Source organism: Odocoileus virginianus, chromosome 5 (assembly GCF_023699985.2).
Source record: "Odocoileus virginianus isolate 20LAN1187 ecotype Illinois chromosome 5, Ovbor_1.2, whole genome shotgun sequence".
Classification (NCBI taxonomy): domain Eukaryota; kingdom Metazoa; phylum Chordata; class Mammalia; order Artiodactyla; family Cervidae; genus Odocoileus; species Odocoileus virginianus.
Genome location: NC_069678.1, coordinates 67,763,659 through 67,784,197, shown reverse-complemented (window position 1 = coordinate 67,784,197; position 20,539 = coordinate 67,763,659). Strand labels below are relative to the sequence as shown.

Genomic DNA, 20,539 nt, shown 5'->3' with positions numbered 1-20,539 from the left:
CCCCATGAATCGCAGCACGCCAGGCCTCCCTGTCCATCACCAACTCCCGGAGTTCACTCAAACTCATGCCCATCAAGTCGGTAATGCCATCCAACCATCTCGTTCTCTGTCATCCCCTTCTCCTCCTGCCCCCAATCCCTCCCAACATCAGGATCTTTTCCAATGAGTCAACTCTTCGCATGAGGTGGCCAAAGTATTGGAGTTTCAGCTTCAACATCAGTCCCTCAAATGAACACCCAGGACCTATCCTTCAGGATGGTTGGATCTCCCTGCAGTCCAGGGGACTCTCAAGAGTCTTCTCCAACACCATAGTTCAAAAGCATCAATTCTTCGGTGCTCAGCTTTCTTCACAGTCCAACTCTCACATCCATACATGACCACTGGAAAAACCATAGCCTTGACTACATGGACCTTTGTTTGCAAAGTAATGGCTCTGCTTTTTAATATGCTATCTAGGTTGGTCATAACTTTCCTTCCAAGGAGTAAGTGTCTTTTAATTTCATGGCTGCAGTCACCATCTGCAGTGATTTTAGAGCCCCCCAAAATAAAGTCTGACACTATTTCCACTGTCTCCCCATCTATTTGCCATGAAGTGATGGGACCAGATGCATGATCTTAGTTTTCTGAATGTTGAGCTTTAAGCCAACTTTCTCACTCTCCTCTTTCACTTTCATCAAGAGGCTTTTTAGTTCCTCTTCACTTTCTGCCATAAGGGTGGTGTCATCTGCATATCTTAGGTTATTGATATTTCTCTCAGCAATCTTGATTCCAGCTTGTGCTTCTTCCAGCCCAACATTTCTCATGATGTATTCTGCAGATAAGTTAAATAAGCATTTTTAGAGACTTTTTATTTTAAAAGGTATTAGACTATTTTATACATTAATAATTTCCTTCTCCCTCATAGCCCAGGAATTCCCCTATTACTGCAGGACACATGACATGCTTCCCTCTAGGCAGAAGGAAGTAGAGGGCAGAACATTCTGAATATCTTATTCTTCTCATAGTAGCCTATAGTGACATAGGGTTGTCATTAATCAGAGCATGGAGGGGCGTTTCTGATGGTTGAGTGTCTGAGAAGTTCAGGATGAACTGACTTGGAATTGTGTTCTGAGTATGCCAAGGATGAAAGCAACTTGGTTGGGAGGTGGGAAAAGTCAAGTCATTTCAGGGATGGATAAGAGTCCTGTTCTGGCCTAGACAAACCTCAATCTGAATACAGCCTCCTTCATCTTCCAGCTTTGTGACCATCCCCTGGATTTTGTTCCTCTCGGCATTTCAGTGTCTTCCCCCATAAGTTGGGAAAGGGTGGGTGTCATAAATGTGGGTCCTCCCTCTCTGCTTCTCTGCAGAGAGAATAGCTTGGTAGGGCATTTTAAAGGGCTTGGAAGGCATTTTAACAAGTAAGGAGCTGCTTTATTGGATCACAAGGATTGAAGAGAAGGGAGTGTAAGCGAGGTTTTATAGAAGAGGACCTGGGAGATCCAGAGTTTAATTTGCTCTCGGGCGATGTTTGTTTTGGGAGTTTGGGGATATCATTTGACGGGTCAGATTTTCCACCCATGATTTTGTTAGGACCTGTACCGTGCATTTGACCTCAGCATGGCTGGGTTTTTCTCTGCGTCAGCTGTTGAGCGTTGCCTATGTGGCTTTTGGAGAATGGTGGGTTTTGGCCACTGCCCAGGACCGCCTCAGTGTTGATCCCTGTGGCCACCACATTGTGAGGCACGCATGAGGCTTCGTTAAGTTTGCCTTTTCTACCTGTTGGAATCCAACTTTGAATCTAAGACAACAGTAAGCTTTTCTTCTGTCTGATTTATTTCACACCCCTCGTCCAGTCACCTCAGATTTGTCTTTAAAGATGGGCTCAGTCCAAAGCATGAAAATCCTCAACGTCTTGAAAAATACTGGGCTTCTGATCTTGTGCTTGGAAGAGTGATGAAAACAGTAAACTCGTACTTCTTTTATCAACTTACATCTGCGTATTCTGCCAAGGAAGGTGGAGCGGGAACAAGACACTTGGCTTCAAGAGTGTAGCTGAGATTCCACTGGCAAATGGAGCCCCTTACTGCCACGTGCAATATTACCAGGCGCGTTAGTTGTGTATCAAGTGCATAAACTAGACACAACTTGAGGCATCACTGTTTGACTTCCAAAAATAAGATTCTTACACTAAATTGTCAACTCTTTAAAGTCAGAAATGATGTATTTTTCAGCTTCCTATTCCTAGTGTCCTGACCCAGAGAAAGCACTTAACATTTATTTCCTGGAATTTGAGCTGTTAGACATGGTGTGAATACCTAGGTATAGATCATGGATATTAAAGGATTGCAGGTTTTCAGGGGTGATTTGGTCATGAGAGAGAAGGTTGGCGTATCTTAATAGTGCTAATAATTGCTGCTGTTTACTGAGAGTGTGTGTGTGTGTTAGCTGCTCAGTCATGTCTGACTCTTTGTGACCCTATGACTGTAGCCTGCCAAGCTCCTCTGTCCATGGAATTCTCCAGGCAAGAATACTGGAGTGGGTGGCCATTCCCTTCTCCAGGGGATCTTCTCAACCCGGAGATCGAAGCTGGGTCTCCCGTATTGTAGGCAGATTCTTTACCATCTGAGCCACTGGGAAAGCTGTTACTGAGCATATACCATATATTAACACCAGGCACTGTGCTGGGCACTCTGACTATACAATCTTAGTTAATCGTTCAAAGAATACAGCATGATTGGAACTGCAGGAGACAACCTTTCACTTTAATAGAAGAAGTACCTGTCAAGAAGCTGTACTTGTTCTCCCATGTATATTTTTGGTAAAGCCAATGGAGAACCAGGTATTATTGCCAGATTAGCTCTTTCCTTCCCATGCCAAATTTTATTTGCATTTTAGAGCATGGGAGAATTGCTTAAAGTGGTATTTAACTCTTTCTGTTAAGGAGACTAAAGTGGAGCAGCGTACTCATTGCTTATCTTTTTTTTCCCCAAATCTCCCAACCCCTGATTGTATTATAACTAAAAAAAAAAAAAAAATTTGTGTGTGACTCGTGTACCTGAACTCACAGCCAAGACCAAAGATCAAAGTCAAGAGAGGATATTGAGCTCCCTCCCAGGTCCCTGGGACGCTGGATCTGTAGACACTGTCCTCAAATTTATCCTGAAGGAGTGGCCCGCTAGGAAGTAGGACTGCAGGTAAGCTTATCCACTCTGGAGGGTTGCAGGCTTAGGGAACAGTGTTCTGCTCTTTAGGGGGAAAGAAGGAAGCAAATATAAGAGAACAGCCCCACAGAGTGGTTTTCAGCACGGTTATGTGTAGCATGACCCCTTTTGAGAATTTTTGGGACAGTAATGCAGAGAACAGCCTCCCATGTCCCTGTCTGTGTCTCCTTTTCTTACACTGCCTTTGAGCAGCTTTCACGTTTGTTGAGGAATCAGCTGTGAAACCTATGGTTTCCTGTGGCACATTTCTACTAATATTTGTACAGGCTGTTATTTAATGCACCATATAAATATTTATCATAAGAGCAGTCTTTTGATCATGAACAGAGGCTAAAAACCAGTTCAGTCCGTGCTGGCAATTGGCTGGGAAGCTGTTCTGCCCTTTGGAGCCTCTTGTAGACCGCGGAGTTAGGTAAGGCCTGGGACATGTGTGCAGCCAGCTTGAATTTCTCCCTGTAGCTTTTCTTTCTCTTGGCCTCCACAGCCTATGCTCTTAATTCTCTTGTCTGACCAGCCACCCCATATTCCCTATTAGTTGTGTTTCTTTTTTTGTGGGCTTCCCTGGTGGCTCAGATGGTAAAGAATTCACCTGCAATGCAGAAGACCTGGGTTCGATACCTGGGTTGGAAACATCCCCTGGAGGAGGGCATGGCAACCTACTTCAGTATTCTTGCTTGGATTATCCCCATGGACAAAGCTGCCTGGTGGGCTACAGTCCATGAGGTCGCAGAGTCGGATACCCCATATTCCTTATTAGTTGTTTTTCTTTTTAAAGAATTTATCTCTGCTTCAAATGAATTAAGTGGGATCAACTTTCTGACTCTCGGCATTCATCTCTTGGGCTTTAAAGCCACACCATTGTGACCTGGATAAAACCAGCTCCTCTGGTGGTGTGCTCTGTGATCTGAAATTGCTTTATTGCTGAGAACCTCAGTCTCCTTAACTGGAAAATGAACTTGTAGTGGCAACCTCATGGGATTGTACAAGTGAAATCACAAAATCAGGTGGGTGATTTGCAGAGCAGAGCTTAACAAATGCCAGTTGTTGCTGCCTTTGTTGTTGATACTGTTGTTGAAGGATTTGGTTTTCACTTTTAGGTTGGTGTCTGGAAAGAGCCCTAAAGTTGCCTTAAGAGGCCAGGGTTCAAATGCAGATGCTGCTGCTGTTTACTCTTTGTGTGACTTGGGGCAAATTTTCCTTTCCCAACAAGGTATAAAATGGTGGTAAGTTTCCCAACTTGAATGTGTTTCAGTTGGAAGAGATGAACAAATGTGTGAAAGTGCCAAGCATGCGGGAGGATCCTAATCCTTTTTTTTTTTAAAGAACAAATTTTAAAAGGGAATAATGTTTTCCATTTTGCAGTTACTTTATTCTCTGAGGCCAAGAGGAACTGGAATATAGTTTGGAATCTAGGACACATCAGAGAGTACTTATGACCCAGGAACAAAGGGCACAGAGGGGAGACGGGGAATCTGAGTGCAGAAAATCCTCTGGCAGAGTTTTTATAACTCACAGGGTCAAGTTTCAGGGAAGCTGCCCTAGAGCTTGAACTTTTCAAGATCCAGGTGTGGAAACAATCATAAAGAGATCACTTAAAACTATAGTAATAGGAAACGTAGTGAACCTGAAATATTTAATTAGGATCTATTTCTTACAAAAACATGAACTGGGGTGTGTGTGTGAACAATGCAGAGAAGGTATGACGCCCTTGTTCCCGTGGGTTTGACTCTCTTTTGGACTGATGTCTCAGTCATATAGTCTAGAAATGGATAGTTTTACCCAGAGAGAAGGCCACCTGGTATTGGGGAAGGGACAGTCTCTAAAGGTGGGAAGCCTGAGTTCTGAGTAAGCCAGTTGTAGACAGAGTAGGCACACAGCTTTGAGCCCTAAGTCAGGAAGATCCCCTGGAGAAGGAAATCCACTCCAGCATTCTTGTCATGAACAGAGGAGCTTGGTGGGCTACATTTCACAGGGTCACAAAAGATACAACTTAGCGCCTAAACAACAATAGCAACATACAGAGTAGGCAGAGTCCTTGGCAAACATACATTAACTAAGTGGAGGGTATCATGCAGCATGGGGCTTCCTAGGTGGTACTAGTGGTAGAAAACCCACCTGCCAATGCAGGAGACATAAGAGAGGTGGGTTTGATCCCTGAGTTGGGAAGATCTCCTGGAGGGGGGCATGGCAACCCACTCCAGTATTCTTGCCTGGAGAGCCCCTATGGACAGGGGGGCCTGATGGGCTACAGTCCATGGGGTCGCAAAGAGTCAGACACGACTGAAGCAGCTTAGCATGCATGAACCTGTTAGCATGGCATTCTGAGAACTGTTAGGGATTTGGCAGCCAGAGGGATGAGACTGCTCTCACCTCTGTTACTTGCTGTTTATATGACATACGGGAGCAAGTTACTTGACTAGTCTAGGACTTGTTTTTCCTCATCAGTAAAATGGGAACAGTCCTAGTAATTCTCTTCAAGGGTTGATACCAGTACAAAAAGTGGATTTAAAAATGTAAGCAAGCTGCTCAGTAAAGCATCAGATACACAGTAAATTTTTACCTTTTATTATTTCCCTAAAGGTAGGTTTTAAGATTGCGCTGAGTCTCAGGGACTTGATGAGTTTGTGCTATGTGCCAGACACTGGGCTGGCACTGGGGGTACCACTGTGGTCCAGGCAGCCCTGGAGTTAACTCTAATGGCAAAGCTCCACTCTCCATACAAGTCAGAGTGGTGGGGGAGGGTTCTCCGGAAGGATGGGCTCTTTCCTCTTTAGCCAAGAAATAGGTCCAAAACCCAGAGCCAGGGCAAGCCCTGAGTCAGCTACAGAGTGGAAATCTGCCTCTTTGAATTTTACTGGGAATAAATCAGGATGTCTGGGTAGTGGGTGGTGAGATGAGATATTCCATGCAGAACAGGACAGTCACAAGTGAGGGAACCAGGCCTGAGGAGCTGGGCCAGCCCCCTGGGGGCCTCTTTTGTCAGTGGCTCTGGTAGGAGTAGAGAGAAGCTTGGGTGGCTGGCCAGGTCTGTGGAAGCCAGAATGTTTGCAGAGACTCTTCATTTCCTATTTTTTCCCCCTTGTTTCTCCCTGCAGTGTTTAGAATAGTTTTGAAAAGCTCTAGTCAAGGACAGAGTTGTTGACTTGCCAGGATCAGTGTTGGAGAGCAGCGTCCTTGGGTCCTTCCAGGTGGTGACAGCGGGACACTAAGAGGGAGTCCTGAGTTCAGCAAGCGGAGGTGTGTGGTCATTTGGGGGTGGTGGGGCAGCTGGCCTGGTCAGCCTTCCTCCTCTGCAGAGAAAGAAATCTAGGAAGATAGTGGCCACGGCTCTGCCCTGGTTTGCCCTTCACTGTATCCTCAGGGTGTCCGGTGCCTGGCACAATCTGCATTTCTTCTAATATCAGTCACTGATTGCAATATGCTTCATTATTTCATCCATCACTAAGAAAGATGTTCCTGATTAATTATAAGATGCCATTGGTTTTTAAGAGTCACTGATTTCAGAGAAGCTAAATATGAAAAGAAATGAGTATCTTAGAATTAATAAAATGTGGTTGTAAGCGTCCAGTAAATATTTATTAATTGGATGAATGAAGTATACAAATATTAGAACCAAGGCAAAACACTTGTGCAGATGAATACAAACCTAGGAATCTGAACTATTAAAGCATGAACCTGTTCATCCTTATTTTTTTTGTTGATTCACTGATTTAGGTGTTCATTCCATAAGCACTTACTGGGAACTATTATGTACTAGACAGTGTACTGGTCTGGGGATACAGGCACTGTAGGAGCTGAGAGTATAGAAATCAATCAGTTCCTTTCTTCAGGTTCAGGCCAGTGAGGGAGGTGAACACAGAAGCAAAAAATTTGGTCAGAGTGATTTTTAAAAAGTTTAAAAGAAAGAAGGGACACACTACTCTGGTGGCACTGGGGCATGGAGAGAGGCAAGAAGTGATGGCTGGGATTCTCTGGTGGTGCAGTGATTAAGACTCTGTACTTCCAGGGGAAGGAGCCCAGGTCCGATCTCTGGTCTGGGAACTATATCCCACATGCCTCAGTCAAGATCCTGCACATGGCAGCAAAGATCCTACGTGCCACAGGAAGACCCAGAGCAGCCAAACACATTAAAAAAAAAAAGTGTTGGTTGAGCAAGATCTTAACATGAAAGTCAGCAGACAGCATATTAAAAAGCAGAGACATTACTTTGCCAACAACAGTCCTTCTAGTCAAAGCTATGGTTTTTCCAGTAGTCATATATGGATGTGAGAGTTGGACTCTAAAGAAAACTGAGTGCCAAAGAATGGATGCTTTTGAACTGTGGTGTTGGAGAAGACTCTTGAGTCCCTTGGACTGCAAGGGGTTCCAACCAGTCCATCCTAGAGGAAATCAGTCCTGAATATTCATTGGAAGGACTGATGCTGAAGCTGAAACTCCAGTACTTTGGCCACCTGATGCAAAGAATTGACTCATTGGAAAAGACCCTGATTATGTGAAATATTGAGGGCAGGAGGAGAAGGGGACGACAGAGGATGAGATGGTTGGACGGCATCACTGACTCCATGGACATGAGTTTGAGTAAACTCCATGAGTTGGTGATGGACAGGGAGGCCTGGCGTGCTGCAGTCCATGGAGTCTCAGAGTCGGACATGACTGAGCAACTGAACTGAACTAAGGCACACAAGAGAGAAAGGACGTTGGAAGGAAAGAGAAGTATGAAGTGGAGACAGTCCTGTAGTGGTGCGGTGCACCTGGGAACCTGTGAGGGTTCAATGTGTCTGAAGCCTGATGTGAGAAAGAGCAGGACTGTAGTAGATGTAGCTGGATAGGAGGCAGAGGGCAGTTCTTGGAGGGCCTGGGATGCTGTGCCGAGGGCCTCAGCCGATGGTTTTCAGTCCTTAGGAAGAACTCAGCAGAGCCACGGTTGGGGGAGGTCGAGGACCAGGCAAGGATGATCTTTGCTTGACACAGCGCTGCTGTGTTTTGATCTATTTCAGTTTCCTTCGAGTAATGGCTTGAAGAAGAAATATCCCTGTTGGATGTTTGAAGGAATGCATGGTTTGAAAACTGGTGCCACTGATCATGTGGGCGAGGAGATGAGAAGGCAGTCAGGCTGGAGCCTGGGAGTTGGTCTCGGAAGCTCAGAAGAGGGTAGCGCTTGTTCGTATTCCAGCTTCTACCTTTGCCTCTCCAGCTGCCCATGAACCATAGGGACCACATGCCGTCGGGGGATCATTGTGAGCTAGACAGAAGCCATCATGTTTAACAAAGCCATTTTTAACAGGAAACACCTGCTGGCTGACTTCGTTTTAGAATCCCCAAGTATGATCTTGCCGAGGAAACATTACCTCTTTGAAGTGAAAGGGTACAGAACGCTGCTCTGGTTGAGATTAGACCCTGGGCACTGAGGCCACCCTGAGCTCACCTAGGGGGCTGTAGCATGTTCTCCAGCATACATGTCTTGGGGGCTTGTTCTTATTTAAAACGCCAGTCTGACAAATGAAATTCTCTGTGAGATGTCTGCATCGTGGGGGCTAATCTGAGCAAAGGGACCCAGAGCAGCAGTGAAGGCCAAGGAATTCCTTGAGTGTTTGCTGGTCAGGTTTCCTTGTAACTTGCAAGGGGTCTGTAAAGAAAACAGATTGTTTAACAAATTCCTGATCCTGTCTCCCTTGAGGCTCCTTCTCAGTCCCAGTCAGTTCACAACATGGATGCAGTTTATTTGCCTCTTCTCCAAATCTGTGCTGTGAGCTGTTAAGAAGAAAAAGAGAACGTACAGATGTGGGATTGTGGGTTCAGGCTGTTCTTCAGTCGTGCTGCCTCATCTCTTAATTTCTGAAACCTTTTTGCCCATCACTGTAATGTGCGTGATTATAGCAACTTGCGTTTGCTGTTCAGAAGTGTGTGGACCTAGCGTTAAGAGAAAATTTACATATTCCTTGGAGTCTCATCTTAATCACCTATAAAATAGACACTCACTGTCAGGGTGAGGGGGGAATTGGATGAAAGCAGGCAAAAGGTACAAACTCCCAGTTATAAGATAAATGAATACTAGGAGTATAATGTACAATGTGATAAATGTAATTAACACTGCTGTATTTGTATATGAAAGTTAATAGAGTAGATCCTACGAGACCTCATGACACAAATGTTTTTCTGTTTCTTTACTTTTCAATCTGTATGCTGCTGCTGCTGCTAAGTCGCATCAGTCGTGTCCGACCCTGTGCCACCCCGTAGATGGCAGCACACCAGGCTCTGCGGTACCTGGGATTCTCCAGGCAAGAACACTGGAGTGGGTTGCCATTTCCTTCTCCAGTGCATGAAAGTGAAAAGTGACAGTGAAGTCGCTCAGTCATGTCTGACTCAGTGACCCCATGGACTGCAGTGTACCAGGCTCCTCCATCCATGGGATTTTCCAGGCAAGAGAACTGGAGTGGGTTGCCATTGCCTTCTCCATCAATCTGTATGAAATGATAGATATTTACTAGATGTATTGTGATAATCATTTCTTAAGGTATGTAAGCCATATCATTATGCTGTGTACCTTGAATTTAAACAGTTCCGTATGTCAATTATACCTTAATAAAATTGGAATAAAAATAGTCTTACCTTGTATTGTCACAGTAAGTAGAGGGCCTCTATGACTTCCCTGGTGGTTCAGACGGTAAAGCATCTGCCTACAATGTGGGAGACCCAGGTTCAATCCCTGGGTTGGGAAGATCCCCTGGAGAAGGAAATGGCAACCCACTCCAGTGCTCTTGCCTGGAAAATCCCATGGGTGGAGGAGCCTGGTAGACTACAGTCCATGGGGTCACAAAGACATGACTTCACTCACTCACTCATGTACTGTTTAAAGTGCTTATTGGCATGTGATAGGTGCTCAGTAGATAGTTTTTTGAATGAATGGCTGACTGGGTAGATGAGTTCCTTTTTAGCACCATGGCCATTGTCCTTTTGATTCAAATTCAGTGAGGAAAAAATGCATCTCTGTTGCTTCCAGATTCTCAGTTCTACAACCCTTTATTTATCCTCATTGTACTTTTCATCCAATATCATGACTTTGCTTGAATAATGGTGAAGCTTGTAAATGCTCATCATCTGACTCCCTGCAGAGAACAGAACCTCCGTGTCTGAGGGCATGCCTGCCTGTTTGCCCACCACCTCCCTCAGTGCCTGCTCGCACACCGGCAGCAGTGAGCATCTTTCTTGGATTAATGAATAATCATCCAGTTGGTCAGCTGTGCCCCTTCATTTCCACTTTCAAGATGTCCCGTGCTCGACTTTGCAGACTTGCTTGGTCTTCACGTGGTTTTGTCCTTGACCCCACAGGTGGAGGAATAGCAATGCCCGGTGGAGATGAACCCAGGAGCTACTATGTGGGCGTGGACGTGGGGACCGGCAGTGTCCGAGCAGCCCTTGTGGACCAGAGGGGCGCCCTCTTGGCTTTCGCAGACCAGCCCATCAATCAGTGGGAGCCTCAGTTCAACCACCATGAGCAGTCGTCCGAGGACATCTGGGCTGCATGCTGCATTGTCTCAAAGGTATGGCCATTACTCTGGCATTCTATCCTTGCATGTGCTTCCTTCCCCCCGCCCCTCTGCTGAGTGTCTCGTGTGTGTCCATCTGGTGCCAGGAACAACATAAGGGTAACTTTAGACCCTGGCTTTGCCTTTTGGGAGCTCAGGGTCTGTGGCAGAGACCAACAGACAGCAGGGATGTGACATGAGAGGTGTGGGAACAAAGTGACTGGCTGGAGCTGAGAATGGGCCCAACCCAGAGGGGCTCAGGGTAGACGGTGGAGGACTCAGAGCTGCAGTCAGAGGACTTGGTTGGGTGTGACTGGAGGTGAAGATGTCACTGATGACCACAGCTCACCTCTACTGTGCCTTCAGCTGTGCCTAGTTCTGTGTAAGACAGGTTAACCTGCATCATAGAGGGGAATCCTTGCCATGACCGTATAGAGGCAGTGCTGTTAACACTGCCTCGTTTCATTGAGGCAGAAACAGAGGCACAGAAAGATGAGATAACTTACCCATGCTCATGCAGTTAGTAAGGAGGAAAGGCAGGGCTGGAACCTAAGCAGCCTGATTCCAGTGCAGCACCCTGAGTTACTGGACCGTCCTGCCTTCCAAGTGGACAAGTGAGGGGAACCTCTTTTGTTTGGGGGAGCAGCATATGCAAAGGCAAGGTGGGCTCTGAGAAAGGAAGGAAGTTGGGCAAGACCAGTGCATCTCTGAATTGTAGCAGGTAGGCATTTTTCTTGAGTGGCCTTTGTTTGCAGTCAGCTTGCTGACTTGGAAAAAAGTGACGCTGGATGAGAATTGTTCCCTTTTAGTTTCACTTGACTAGTTTTATATCCCAGTAATCAGGAACGACAGAGATGTTTTTGTCTTTTTTTTTTTTTTTCCAGAGGGAAAAATAAAGACCTGGGTTCTGTCTTCTCCCTGTTCCTAGTTTAGTTCCTTAAATATTCATGATGGGTTTGGTAATTTGCAGATGGACAATTCACCATTCTGTCTGTATTGATCAGTCTGTTTAAACTTTCATGAGCTCAGGGCTGCTGTTAGTGCCCCCAGAGAAGAAGGCAGGGAGAGGAGGCTGGGGGTGGGCAGCACTGGAGCATGATATAGGAATAAAAGGGAGGCACGTCTTTGCTTCTGCCTGTTTAATTTTCTTCCTCCCTCCCCCTCCCACCGCCTGCCTTGGTGAGAATCCTCTACTCTTTGCCCTTGGGTCTCCTTTGTCCTTCCAACATAGAGCCTTTCTTGCCATTAAGGAAATTGTCAAGGAGAAAATATAATCCCCTGATGAAAAGCTACTTTAAAACAGGTCTGCTCTAAGTACAGCTTGGTTTAATGTTGGATTTTTAATCATCTTGCAGTGGCAGCCACCACATTATCTGTTTTGAGCCCCTTCAGCCATGTGAGTGCTCTGGCCTTTTGTCCTTCTTGAGGCTGGTGCTAGAGTAAACCTGGATAACACTATTGGGTCTTAGGCCCTTCTCTCATGGGGCACGGCCACGTGGCCATGTGTTGGAAGCCATGGCATAAGCATGGCACATCTGCTCATAGCTCATCGCTGTGTGAGGTTGAAGGAGGGGAAGCATGTTTATATTAGAGAAGTAACACAGCAGAGAGCACAAATTCTAGAGGTGGACTGCCTGGATTGACATCCCAGTTCCAGCATTTATTAGCTTGTCATCTTGAAAAAATTGCTTTTGGTTTCTTGCTTGAGTTTCATCATCTGTAAAATGGGAATGATGACTGTACCTATCTGCTTTGGGTTGCTGTGAGGATTAAATGAGTTAATGCATACAAAATGTCATAACAGTGCCTGGAAATGAGTAAGCACTGTGATTCCTATGGCGATTGCACTGATGACAATAACACAAATGAGTAGATTATGGAGAAGAATGAATTTCTAAGATAGAATGTTGAGAAGTCAAAGTCAGTCAGGGAGGTACCTCATGGGGAATATTCACTCCTTTTCTGATTAGGGTTCTTTCTATGTAAGATTTTGAGAAGCAATGATCTGGGGCAAAGGGTGACATAAAATACATCCTGACCTGTCTTGTTCTCAAAAACTTAAGGAGCTCAAGAGTTTGAGAGCTGTTGTATTGTTTCCTTTTCTCTAAGTTGCTCACATTGCCTGAGATGGTTTTCCCTTAGTGAAATTAATAAAAACAACAAGAACAACAGCAGCAACAGTAATAATAGTTACCACTATTATTAGTGATAGTAATAATAACAATAATAATAATAGTAATAATAGCAGTAATAATAATGATGATGGCAACTAACATTTCTTGGGCACTAGTTCTGTTCCAGGTATCATGCTCAACACTTTATAGCAATCACATCTTGTTATCTACACAAAGATCTCTTTTTAAAAATTGAAGTAAAAAAAAAATAGAAATTGAAGTATAGTTGATTTACAATGTTATGTTAGTTTCACATGTACAGCAAAGTGATTCAGTTATACACACACACACACACACACACACACATAATCTTTTTCAGATTCTTTTCCCTTATTGGTTAGTACAAAAATATTGAGGATAGTTCCCTGTGCTATAGTGTAGGTCCTTGTTTGTTACCTATTTTATATATAGTGAGAATGAGGTCACTCAGTTGTATCCAGCTCTTTGCGACCCCATGGACTGTAGCCCACCAGGCTCCTCCGTCCATGGGGTTTTCCAGGCAAGAATACTGGAGTGTGTTGCCATTCCCTTCTCTAGGGGATCTTCCCGACCCAGAGATCAAACCTGGGTCTCCCGCATTACAGGCCGACTCTTTACTGTCTGAGCCGCCAGGGAAGTAGTGTGTATATATTAATCCCAAACCCCTAATGTATCCCTCCCCCACTTTTCCTTTTGGTAACCGTAAGTTTGTTTTCTGTGTTTGTAGGTCTATTTCTATTTTGTATCTAAGTACGTTTGTATCTTTTTTTTTTTTAGATTCCACTTATAAGCAATAATATGCGTGGAATCTTTTGTCCTTTTCTGTTTGGCTTAGTTCACTTAGTAAGACAGTCTCTAGGTCCATCTTTATTGCTGCAAATGGCATTATTCTTGCCTTTTTTCTTTTTTTTACTGAATAATATTCCATCGTTTATATGAACCACGTCTTCTTTATTAATTTCTCTGTTGATGGACATTTAGGTTGCTTCCCTGTCTTGAGTTCTATGTCATCTCTGGTTTTAATGGCTTATGTTCCTTCTGGGGGGCTTCCCAGGGGCTCGGTAGTAAAGAATGCACCTGCCAGTGCAGGAGATACGAGTTCCATCCCTGGGTCGGGAAGATCCTCTGAAGGAGGAAATGGAAACCTTCTCCAGTATTCTTGCCTGGGAAATCCCATGGACAGAGGAACCTGGCAGGCTACAGTCCATAGGGTCACAAAAGAGTCAAACACAACTTAGTGACTAAACATTTCTTTTGGAGCCACAAATCTTAATCACCTCAACAAGGCAAGATGATTGCAAGTTTAGTGTATAGTAACATATTCCATTGGGAAGAAGATGATAAGCTGGAAGTGTCATTTAGTCTTCAGATATTTATTGAGCACTACTGAGTTCTATACTCTTTGCTAAGAACTGGAATATATATGGGAGAGGGGGCTACAACAAGTTCTGTGCCTCTAAGGATGAAATAGTTCAGTTGTATGGGGAAAAAATAGCCATGAAGTCAACAAAGTACCATTTTTTCCCCCCTAAATTGTACCAGCTGTGTGAGTAATATATCCTTCGAGAGAGAGAGAGCGAGCGAGCAGAAGGAGTCACACATGTGGGGTTGAGCAATGATGTCACCCTCCTGACATTCATAGAACCTGTGTGGTTTATAAAGCATGTTCCTAGCCACTTGATTGTCCTATGAAGTGGGTAGGGGAGGGATTGTTCCTTCCATTTTATAGTTGAAAAGAAAAACTGGGATCCAGAGAGTGAAGTGACTTTTCCTAAGTCACCCAGGAAGTGGGTGATGAGCCTGAAGTCAGGTCATATCTCTGCATTCCCTCCATCTCCAACACCCCATACTTTCATCTTTTGTTTAGATCAGCGCTGGAATGTAACCTCCTCCTAAATGTCCTTCCCCTGTGATTGTTCTCCTTCTTGAGCTGGAGTGACATTTTAATGCTAACCTGACAACTCTTCTATAGCCTCAAACTACTTATAGCCTCAAACTACTCTAAGGATAGAACTCAGAATTCTTAACATGCCCTCCAGGCCTTGCATGATTTGCGTTAAGCCTGCTCTTCTGGTTTATCTCATGATCCTTCTCTCAGTTCTGCCTCCCACCTACGTTTTCCTTCTGACCTGTCTTCAGACATGCAGTGCTTCCTCTTTCACACATACTCTCTCTTCTTCCTGTGCACTCTTCCTGCCTTCAGCCAACGTATTTCACTCCCATACATCCTTAGATCCATAATGTCCAATATAGCGGTCACTAGCCACATGTCTTTTCATACTGTTCATGGGGTTCTCAAGGCAGGAATACTGAAGTGGTTTGCCATTCCCTCCTCCAGTGGACCACGTTTTGTCAGAACTCTTCAACATGACCCATCCATCTTGGGTGGCCCCACATGGCATGGATTAGTTTCACTGAGTTAGACAAGGCTGTGGTCCATGTGATCAGATTGGCTGGTTTTCTGTGATAGTGGTTTCAGTGTATCTGCCCTCTGATGCCCTCTCTCAGCGCCTACTGTCTTATTGGGGTTTCTCTTACCTTGGACGTGGGGTCTCCCCTCACGGCCTCTTGCTGCTCCAGTACCATTACTTTGCCAACAAAGGTCCATCTAGTCAAGGCTATGGTTTTTTCAGTGGTCATGTATGGATGTGAGAGTTGGACTATAAAGAAAGCTGAGCGCTGAAGAATTGATGCTTTTGTTTTGTTTTTTTCTTCCCATTTATTTTTATAAGTTGGAGGCTAATTACTTTACAGTGTTGTAGTGGTTTTTGCCATACATTGACATGAATCAGCCATGGATTTACATGTGTTCCCCATCCCGATCCCCCCTCCCACCTCCCTCCCCACCCCATCCCTCTGGGTCTTCCCAGTGCACCAGCCCCAAGCACTTGTCTCATACATCCAACCTGGGCTGGTGATCTGTTTCACCCTTGATAATATACATGTTTTGATGCTGTTCTCTCAAAACATCCCACCCTCGCCTTCTCCCACAGAGTCTAAAAGTCTGTTCTGTATATCTGTGTCTCTTTTTCTGTTTTGCATATAGGGTTATCGTTACCATCTTTCTAAATTCCATATATATGCATTAGTATATTGTATTGGTCTTTATCTTTCTGGCTTACTTCACTCTGTATAATGGGCTCCAGTTTCATCCATCTCATTAGAACTGATTCAAATGAATTCTTTTTAATGGCTGAGTAATATTCCATGGTGTATATGTACCACAGCTTCCTTATCCATTTGTTTTCTGATGGGCATCTAGGTTGCTTCCATGTCCTGGCTATTATAAACAGTGCACGTGTCTCTTTCAGATCTGGCTTCCTCGGTGTGTATGCCCAGAAGTGGGATTGCTGGGTCATTTGGCAGTTCTATTTCCGATTTTTAAGAAATCTCCACACTGTTCTCCATAGCGGCTGTACTAGTTTGCATTCCCACCAACAGTGTAAGAGGATTCCCTTTTCTCCACACCCTCTCCAGCATTTATTGCTTGTAGACTTTTGGATAGCAGCCATCCTGACTGGCGTGTAATGGTACCTCATTGTGGTTTTGATTTGCATTTCTCTGATAATGAGTGATGTTGAGCATCTTTTCGTGTGTTTGTTAGCCATCTGTATGTCTTCTTTGGATAAATGTCTGTTTAGTTCTTTGGCCCACTTTTTGATTGGGTCATTTATTTCTATGGAATTGAGCTGCAGGAGTTGCTTGTATATTTCTGAGATTAATCCTTTGTCTGTTGCTTTGTTTGCTATCATTTTCTCCCATTCTGATGGCTGTCTTTTCACCTTGCTTATAGTTTCCTTTGTTGTGCAAAAGCTTTTAAGTTTCATTAGGTCCCATTTGTTTATTTGTGCTTTTATTTCCAGTATTCTGGGAGGCGGGTCATAGAGGATCCTGCTGTGATTTATGTCACAGAGTGTTTTGCTTATGTTCTCCTCTAGGAATTTTATAGTTTCTGGTCTTAAATTTAGATCTTTGATCCATTTTGAGTTTATTTTTGTGTATGGTGTTAGAAAGTGTTCTAGTTTCATTCTTTTACAAGTGGTTGACCAGTTTTTCCAGCACCACTTGTTAAAGAGATTGTCTTTTTTCCATTGTATATCCTTGTCTCCTTTGTCAAAGATAAGGTGTCCATAGGTGCGTGGACTTATCTCTGGGCTTTCTATTTTGTTCCATTGATCTATATTTCTGTCTTTGTGCCAGTACCATACTGTTTTGATGACTGTGGCTTTGTAGTAGAGCTTGAAGTCAGGCAGGTTGATTCCTCCAGTTCCATTCTTCTTTCTCAAGATTGCTTTGGCTATTTGAGGTTTTTTGTATTTCCATACAAATTGTGAAATTATTTGTTCTAGTTCTGTGAAGAATACCATTGGTAGCTTGATAGGGTTTGCATTGAATCTATAGAATTGATGCTTTTGAACTGTGGTGTTGGAGAAGACTCTTGAGAGCCCCTTGGACTGCAGGGAGATCCAACCAGTCCATCCTGAAGGAGATCAGTCCTGTGTGTTCATTGGAAGGACTGATGTTGAAGCTGAAACTCCAGTACTTTGGCCACCTCATGCAAAGAGCTGACTCATTTGAAAAGACCCTGATGCTGGGAAAGATTGAGGGCAAGAGAAGGGGACAACAGAGGATGAGATGGTTGGATGGCATCACCAACTCAATGGACATGAGTTTGGGTAGACTCTGGGAGTTGGTGATGGACAGGGAGGCCTGGTGTGCAGCAGTCCCTGGGGTCACAAAGAGTTGGACACGACTGAGCAACTGAACTGAGCCACATGTCACCATTTACCTTTAGTTAAAATTTAGTGTAGGTCAAAATTCACTTCCTGGAAACACTTTTTCTTGCACAGGTTTCTACAAGGTCAGCTCCTCAGGTCCTTCGAGTGTTTCCTCAAATCTCACCTTTTTGGCAACTATCTCTGCCTTCCTCTGAGTTCCTGATTCCCATGACATCACTTTCTAGTATACTGTACATACACTTATATAATTTTTTCACTTTATGGCTGTTGTCTATCCCTTCAGTGTAACCTCCAAAGGGGTAAGGAATTAAAAAAAATTTTTTTTCTTTCCCTTGCTTCCCAAATACCCAGAAGAGTGCATAGCATGACCTTAGAAGGGGCTTGATAGTATTGAATATTTGCTGACTGACTGAATGAATGAGTAATTGAATTGTGTAGGCAATGGGGACTGATGGGCCTGAGGGAACTAGGGATTTCATAACCTCATGCATACCCCCAAAGCTGACAAAGGCATTCAAATCAAGATTTAAAAGAATACAGTACCAGCCACATGGAACTCTGCTGCAAGCTGAATTCCGTGAGGCCCCAGGCCTTGACCCTTGATTCAGACAGAGCTAAAGATAAAACCAGGTATGCCTCTGACCCTCCAGTTCTCAGTTTGGAAGATTTCTGAGGAACGCTGTCTCCCCACCCAATATGGCAGAGCCTGCTGATTTAAAACACATGCAGGATTGAACTGGTTCCCACAGTCAGAACAAAGCGATGCACAATCCCTTCCCCAAATATTTGTTTGCTGCCCCATAGCTACGAGTTGACAGTTGCAAGACATGGACCAGGTTACCGAATGAAGTTGCAGAAATCTCCTTCTCTGGAAATTCTTTAGCAGAGCAATGTGCTTTCTCTCTAGCTGAGGAAATTCCCTTGATGCCAAGTTGTTGGGTTGAGTTTACTAGCCTGCTTTCTTCTTCCATTAATGAGAGTATAAAAAAGAATCCTCAGGTCAGCAGGTCAGAGTCCCAGGGGCCTTCTGGGTAGTGTGACTCTGACAGCCATCTCTCTGAGATGGTTTCGCTGGGGGGTGGGGTGGAAGAGCTGTGGCGGGGGGTCTCAATCATGATAAGCATGATCATAAGGCATTCCCATATAAGGCTGGGCAAATGACAGTGGCTGCCTAACCAAACCAGGTTTAAATGCATGTCACAGTTATTTCTCCAGTTCTGTGTGATAGGTTTCCCTTTTAGAAATGGAGACACTGAACCTTTGTTGCCGAAAAGCCATAATTAGAATGTAGAACTCTGTAGGTCTTCAGAGGGGATTCATAAAATAGATTGAAGAGAATATTTTCTTTGCTTCTACTGGAAGGTCACCTTCACCACAATTCTTAGGAGGATTCGAGTTTAATCTTTCAATCGTTCATCCTGTGGTTTTTATATGTGATTACATGACACAAGGAGCATGCTATACTTCGTACGTAAGATTCCATAAACACAATTAATGAAGCATCAAGTGAGTTTTTCCATCCTTCACGTTTCCTACAAAGGTTGATGGGTTCCAAAGCACTTTCAAACTAACTGATACTTTGATCCTAACCTATCTCTCTGTCAGGAACACGAGGCTCAAAAAGGTGATGATATTGGTGCAAGATTACCTGAACTGGGAGTTGGGACCAGAAGCTGACGCTTTTGATACCATAGTGTATGCTCCTTTCTCCTGCAGAGCTTTTTTGTATTGAGTTTTATTGCATTTTCTACCTGTTCTCTCCCACTTCCTCTCTTGACTAGAGACTGTTTGTAGGCCTGTGTGGGATTGGCTTGCCTGAGTCAGGCTTGTGCTCTCTGGGCACAGAGACCAACAGGACTACATGGCAGGTAGAAGTTAGGGCTGGTTTATGCATTGACAGATTGAGGCTCCATGAGTTCAAAGATTGAATGCAGTTAGTGTACTCATATAATGGCAGCTGCTTCTTGCGCACTGATGTTGGGCTAATCACACCTTATTTTGCTGAATTCTCCTAACATCATTAGGAGATATAGTCTAAGTAGTAGCTTTGAATAACCAAGGGAGCTGGTTTTGTGGCTTCCTAAAGTCACAAGTGGAGAAGGCAGTGGCACCCCACTCCAGTACTCTTGCCTGGAAAATCCCATGGATGGAGGAGCCTGGTGGGCTGCAGTCCATGGGGTCGCTAAGAGTCTGACACAACTAAGCAACTTCACTTCCACTTTTCACTTTCATGCATTGGAGAAGGAAATGGCAACCCACTCCAGTGTTCTTGCCTGGAGAATCCCAGGGACGGGGGAGCCTGGTGGGCTGCCGTCTACGGGGTTGCACAGACTCGGACACGACTGAAGTGACTTAGCAGCAGCAGCATCAGAGTCACAAGACTAGTCAGTGTTGGAGCCAGGTTTCAAGCACCCAACACCATTGATATTAGCCAGTACCTAGAGATTTCCAAGCCAACTTGGAAGGACATTCCAGGCAGAGTTGGCCATGCTTATAAATGCTGCAGAGACATGATCCAGCAAGACAAGGTGACTAGAAGGACTGAAATTGTGTAACCTGCCTTGGATCATGTAGCCAGAGTGACAGAGCTAGGATTTGAAACCAGGTCTTTGTGGCTCTTTGTCATGAATTTATATGCTCCTCATGCTCTTCATTGGTAGGACTGATGTTGAAGCTGAAACTCTAATCCTTTGGCCACCTGATGCAAAGAGCTCACTCATTTGAAAAGACCCTGATGCTGGGAAAGATTGAGGGCAGGAGGAGAAGGGGACGACATGAGATGGTTGGAGGAGAAGGGGTTTGGGTGGACTCTGGGAGTTGGTGATGGACAGGGAGGCCTGGCGTGCTGCGGTTCATGGGGTCGCAAAGAGTCGGACACGACTGAGTGACTGAACTGAACATGCTTTTCTAATTCTTGA

General features: G+C 44.5%; 1 protein-coding gene across 16 annotated transcripts in view; it reads left to right on the top strand.

The window, feature by feature from the left end:
• Positions 1-20,539, top strand: part of FGGY (FGGY carbohydrate kinase domain containing) — a 484,689-nt gene that overhangs the window by 16,727 nt on the left and 447,423 nt on the right. For 7 of the 16 annotated variants that reach the window (XM_020882047.2, XM_070468098.1, XM_070468093.1 and 4 more), the window contains exons 1-2: positions 3,076-3,176; positions 10,533-10,744. In XM_020882047.2, coding sequence (XP_020737706.2) covers positions 10,547-10,744 — 198 coding nt within the window. In that variant the 5' untranslated portion in view covers positions 3,076-3,176; positions 10,533-10,546. Of the gene's footprint in view, positions 1-3,075; positions 3,177-3,593; positions 3,616-10,532; positions 10,745-20,539 lie in introns of those variants that run through there. The other 9 variants (XM_070468099.1, XM_070468088.1, XM_070468100.1 and 6 more) reach the window with 3 other exon arrangements.